This window comes from Phyllostomus hastatus, unplaced genomic scaffold, assembly GCF_019186645.2.
Source record: "Phyllostomus hastatus isolate PE091 unplaced genomic scaffold, TTU_PhHast_1.1 phas_contig_40, whole genome shotgun sequence".
In the NCBI taxonomy this organism is placed as follows: domain Eukaryota; kingdom Metazoa; phylum Chordata; class Mammalia; order Chiroptera; family Phyllostomidae; genus Phyllostomus; species Phyllostomus hastatus.
This window is the reverse complement of record NW_025333872.1, coordinates 38,422,704-38,428,703: the sequence shown is the minus strand read 5'-3', so window position 1 is coordinate 38,428,703 and position 6,000 is coordinate 38,422,704. Positions and strand designations below refer to the sequence as shown.

Below are 6,000 nucleotides of genomic sequence, written 5' to 3'. Positions count from 1 at the left end.
AAGTCGAGTTGAAGTTACAAAACTGTACAGATATATGTTCACTATTATTTGTTTAAAACTTGTTCTTTCTAAAAATTGTTTTTAAGAAGAAACAAGTTGGCTCTTTAAAAACCTGAGGGGAAAAATGGCAAATTGTCCCAAGCAGGACAAATCTGAAGTTAGGTTAAATCACAGAAACATTTAAAAACACTGCAATGAGAACTTTAATTGCATCTTAAAATTTATTTCACTTTGCAAAGATTTTAGGGGTTTTAAAACTAAGTCCTCATCATTAAAGTCGCACAATTTAAATTGAACGACCTACATTTTTAACTATTTTGCTTGTAAGAAAAGGGCTCCTATGAGGAGCCGAGCTTATTTTGTTCTCATAAATATAATGAATTCAAATATATCTTGATTCCCCACTCCCCTCCCCAAGAAAAATCCACCAAATAAAACATAAACAAACAAAAAATAAGCCTATCTAGTGCCTTGCCAAGCAAAGAGTAGGCGCAGGAACGTTTAAATGAGAAAAAAAAATGGGCCTGGCGGTTGTGAATTCTCCCTATTCCTCAAAATGTTCTGAGTTGTAACAATATTAACTGATAAGGGAGTTTCCGGTTTTTAAAAATATTCTTGATAGTTTAACTTGGTGATCATCTAGGCTTAAAGCCAGACGCCTCAGCGGTTCCAGGTCCTGGTGAGGAAAGCCGGGGACTGGGGCTGGCCTGGGCTGGACGCAAAGAGGCTGGCTGACCCTGTTCATCTCGCGGGGTTGGCACGTCCAAGCCAGACGGCGGCGCTTTTCGCTCTAGGTTTTTTGCAACCTTGTAAGGAAGTGGGCGCGGGCTGCGCGGAGTCGGCGCCTCCTGACTGGCCGGCCTCCGCTGTGATTGGCAGGGCCCGGCACTCCACCCCCGCCGCTTTATTGACACTAATGAGCAAGTTCTTCCCACCGCTCTCCTGACTGGAAGTGCTGACAGATCAAGGCAACAAATTTCAATTACAATCCCTAATTTGTGTCCGCAGAGTGTTTTTTACCCATGTTAGTGCTCTTTGGCGCATCAGTCGAGGCAGATCTTGGACGAGCAGGAAGAGGTGGAAGGGGTGGGAGCGAAGGAATGCATCAGTGAGAGAGAGCGCGCGAGAGACCAAGCGAGGGAAACTTGGCGGGCGCGCTGTTAGTTCCTCGGATCCCAACACAAGCGAGAAAGAGGAAACGCCAAATTTGTTTTTTTGCCCGCGGCGGGGAAGGGGGCAGATCTCGGCCTGCGGGAGGCCCCAAGAGTCGTTCAAATTTTGGAGGGGGAAGGAGAGCGAGTGTGCGCGTGTGCCTGCGTGAGTGTATATGAGCGAGGGGCGGGCGGGCGCCTGGCGGCGGGGATGGCCGAGAAGCGGAGGGGCTCGCCGTGCAGCATGTTAAGCCTTAAAGCGCACGCCTTCTCCGTGGAGGCGCTGATCGGCGCCGAGAAGCAGCAACAGCTTCAGAAGAAGCGGCGGAAGCTGGGCGCGGAAGAGGCGGCCGGGGCGGTAGATGATGGAGGCTGCAGCCGCAGCGGCGAAAAGGGCTCTTCAGAAGGAGACGAAGGCGCTGCACCCCCGCCGCCGACCGGGACGGCGTCCGGGCCCGCCCGGAGCTGCGCGGACCTGGAGCTGAGCTGCGGCTCCCGTGGAGCCGCGGGTGAGTCGGCCACTTGCCACCCAACTTCTTCGCGGCGCGTACCCTCCCCAGTTCCGCGGGCCCGCGCAGCCGCGCAAGACCTGAACTTTTGCGAGTCCTGGGAGTGCGCGAGTGCGGAGTTCCTGCGCCCCCGCGGCAACTCAGCTGTTAGCGCGTGAACCGTGGGTGTCAGGGCTCGAGGCTCGCCGCTGCCCTGGTGGCTGTAGCAGGGCTACTCGCGTCGTCCTCCAGACGGTTCGAACGCCGCTTCCAGCCTCGCACCTCAGGCTGCTGCAGCCTCCCGCTCGGCGATCCGCGCCCTCTGCGGCTGCCGTTCGCCGCGCTCCGCGGGGCAGATCTGTACTTTTCGCATCTGCCTCACTGGGGGGGTTCAGCCTGTAGGTGCTCTATTTTCTTTCCTAGTTTTTAAAAGCAAGGAGGTGGAGAGAGCAGCGGCACAACTGCCTCCCAAACCGGAACGAATGCCCTGAGCCATCTGGGCAAACCAGGAAGAGGGCGGCGTATTGCAAACGTGGTTTCCCGAGGGGTAGCCGAGCCCTTCCCTGCCCTTCCCTGCTGGATTCCCGCGGCCCAGGCCGACCAAGACCGTGGGCTTGCTTTTTGCGCTCTTCTCGGTCCTTAGCTGTTTGGCTGAGACGCTCAGGGCGAACGGGGAGTTCGGCGCGAGCGGAGTCTGAAGTGTTTCTAGAGGACGCCTTCGGCCCAGCCCGAAGCCAGGCGCTTCAGACGCCTGTGGAGAAGGGAGGCCCTGACTCTCGGCACCCGGCGCCCGGCACTAGGCGTTTCCGCCGCGTGCGCTGGGGGCACGGGCTGAGTCGGGGTCTGCCCTGGGAATCTGAACTCGGGAACCCGACTCATGCTCCATTGGGCGCGCATCCCAGATCCCGGTGGCCGCGCAAAACTTACTTTTGGGCCTTGACCGCGCGGAGGCGGGGTGCACTGGGGACTTGGGGGCCAAGGGGGCCCCCTGGAGCGTCGTGCGTCTCTTTGGCGGGCAGTGCGGGTGTTTAACGATAGACCTGTTTGTTAGAAGGACAACAGGACAGGAAAGTTCCCCCTTTTCTCCTGGTCCTTCACCTGCCCCCTAGCCTCCCTCCCGACGTCTGTCTCCCCATCAAGATTGCGCTCTGGGGCCCTCACTGGTTACCCCTCTCTACTCTTTGCTGCCCAGGAGGCTGTGAGGATGGCTTCGTCCAGGGCGCTTCCCCACTGGCGTCCCCGGGAGGCTCCCGGAAGGGCTCCCCGGTGCCCGCCCTGGCCAGGCCCGGGACCCCGCTGCCCTCACCGCAGGCCCCGCGGGTGGATCTTCAGGGAGCTGAGCTCTGGAAGCGCTTTCACGAGATCGGCACCGAGATGATCATCACCAAGGCGGGCAGGTAAAGGGCGAGCTGGCGCGAACGGCCCTCAGCCCTGGCCACACCGAGCCCTTTGGGTGGGTTAGGAAGGGTGGGGGGTATCTCTGGTTAGCCTTTCCGTACAGCCCGGACAAGGCCCTGGGTAGGGGTTCGCTTCTGAGACTGGCTTTGCCTGCCTACCCTGGAGTGCTGTCGGTGAGGGGCACAGTCCGACCGCCCTCTGGTTGGAGGGATGCTCAGGAGAAAGTCCCTGTCACCGCCAGTATGGTAGCTGTTTCAACTGATACTCTGCCTGCAGGGTGTTAAAGATTCGTGTTCATATTCACATCTGTCCAGGCATTTATTTAGACTCTACTTCTCGCTTCTGGTACTATGGAACACATTACCTCGCCCCAGGAGCCCGCCTTTTAAAAAGGCAGTTTACTCTTTGGCAGACTATAATTTTGCTTTTTCAGATTGAAACTCACACATCGGTTCTTTATCAAAAGATTTCCTTGAAATGTGAGAACATGGTGTGTTGTGCTATTTTGATATTCGACTAGGATGAAAAGTTACTGGAATCCCCGGTAATACATGCTTAATTCCTTCAAAAATGGTTACCTTGATTTTTAAAAAGTACTTTGTTTGTAGATCCACAGTTACGTAGTTAACATTCTTTTTTCCTAAATGGAATCCAACACATTAGTCTAACTTTGCTGAAGAATTCTTAAAAAAATATTGCAAGCAGTTATATCCATTTTTGAAAGTGAAATTTACATATCCCTCAGTTAGTAAAATAAATGGATTTTGTTGGCCAGATCACATTAATTGGAGAAATATTTGCATTTTAAAGGTTTCAGTTCATTTAGTGCATTGAAATCTATGAATAATATCTTCCTTAAAAGGAATGTAAAAAGCACACACATCTCTTTTAGGGAGTACACATGGCAAAAACCTGGGTAGCATAAAAGTATCCAAACTTATTAGAAATTACAAAAACATATTTTATTGAATCCATATGCTACCTTCTACATTTTCACAGAGCTATTATTAATGATCCAAATTCAGCCTTCAACAACACAAAGCAACAGTTGTCTTATAAAGGATGTAGTTAAAGACCTTTACTCTTTATCTTACAGGTGCACAGAAATAACACTAAAACAGCTAGCGTATTAAACTGTTCTCATGCCTAGTTAGGAATAATGGACTTTCTTTTTTTTGTGTGCAAATGGTCTTTAATGGCATTATTGTTACAGAAAAAAAAATTGGTAAATAACAGTGCTGAAATTCATGTTATAAGGTAAATGAGCAAAAATTAGATTAGCGGGGAGGTCCTGGACATAAGTCATTAGATGAAAGAATTTTTTTTAAAGAAAGAAATGCTCTATTTGTTTTTTTATACACAAAAATATTGCTGTTGTATCCTTTGCTACTGTGCCCTTTTAAAAAGATAGTGCATTTAGTTTAGCATCTCCTATGACACGTATCTATGGGACACCAAGAGAAATCCCGATTTTCATTTGTTTTAATTAGCAGTGTTCTGAGTAAGTGTGGTTAAATAAGAAAGTATTATCAGGTTGTGGTGGGGGAAGGAATGATTTGGTAAATATACATTGTGTTTAGCTTCTGCTTTCAATAAAGAAGTTTTACTATACCTTTCAAATTTAGAGCAACTTTTGCACTTCACCTTTACCATGCTGCAGACAGGAAGTCCTGTCTCAATAAAGAACATATTGTTTGGTTATAGCATGGCACATTGGCTCCTTGTGGGTTTTTATAACCCTTTTAAAGTTTCACATTATAATATATTTTATCACTTTTAGAAATTCAAAATTTCTATTTCTACCATTTGGAACATTTTATTAATGTATTATTAAAATAAATATGCTTATTGATTTTTTTTAAAAAAGTGCTTCCTTTAGTGCCTTTACTCCTTCAGTGTATAAAATGCTTTTGCTTTTAGCTATACTGACATTTCAGTAAATACAGAACACAAGTATAGGCTACAACCGTTTACATTTGAAAGCCTCAGTTTTGCTATGTTCTGTGTTCTGATTTTTTGAATTAAATTACCAAAGTGAATGCTATAAATTAGTTTATATGAAAAAATACAGATTCTCAAAGTTTCTTGGCTTATTCATTCTCCAAGTGTAATCACAAACAAAAACAAAAGCCAGATCCTTTCTTCTTTCCCTCCTTGTGCATAGGCGCATGTTTCCAGCAATGAGAGTGAAGATCTCAGGATTAGATCCTCATCAGCAATATTATATTGCCATGGATATTGTGCCAGTGGACAACAAAAGATACAGGTACAGTGATTGGATGGGTACAAGAGGAAAGAAGACACTAGGTTATGTCTGTTTGGTCTGTAACTATGATGTTTGTTTCCAAAAGCCTGTAGAATTCCCCGATCCATAATCCAGTACCCTTCAGATCCAGTAGCCCAGGGGATGCCTTTTCTTATAGTAAATGTGGAAACTTAATTTTTGTTTTGCTTTCCATAGATACAGAAATCTCTTTAAGTACTGAAGACTTTTAATAGGGGCCAGTTTAGTGTTGCTAAACCAAGTGAATATCGATTTACATTTTGATTAGAGTTTTGAGAGGAAATGTTAAGTAAAGTTTGTACATATACATAATATTTAGTGAAATGTTTATTTTCTTTGTGATTTTTATCTTTAAATAAATTCCCTTTATCTGGGTACATTCAAAATGGTACCTGTCTGCAGGTTTTCCTCTTTACTTGAGAAAATGATTAAAGATATTTTACAATTTAGAAAAATCAAATTTCATAATTCTTTATGATATTAAGACATACTTAAATTGGTAATAAATTAATTATCTTAGTGTTGTTTTTGCTTAGTAGTTAATAATCTGTAGTATTTGGATTTTGAAAGAATATATTTATATAAACATCAAGTAAAGTTGGAAAAGATATACATTCTTCAATAATCTTTGCTCTTTTTCTTCTGTAAGTAAGCAAGTCAATAATTTTTAATGATGACG

At 46.2% G+C, this 6,000-nt stretch overlaps 1 protein-coding gene across 1 annotated transcript in view; it reads left to right on the top strand.

Moving 5' to 3' along the window:
- The first annotated feature begins 960 nt into the window (after positions 1-960).
- The window catches only part of TBX18 (T-box transcription factor 18), a 28,302-nt gene continuing 23,262 nt past the window's right edge, over positions 961-6,000 (top strand). The window contains exons 1-3 of the mRNA XM_045843391.1: positions 961-1,660; positions 2,832-3,036; positions 5,202-5,303. Of these exons, the coding sequence (XP_045699347.1) occupies positions 1,363-1,660; positions 2,832-3,036; positions 5,202-5,303 (605 nt within the window). The 5' untranslated portion in view covers positions 961-1,362. The remainder of the gene's footprint in view (positions 1,661-2,831; positions 3,037-5,201; positions 5,304-6,000) is intronic.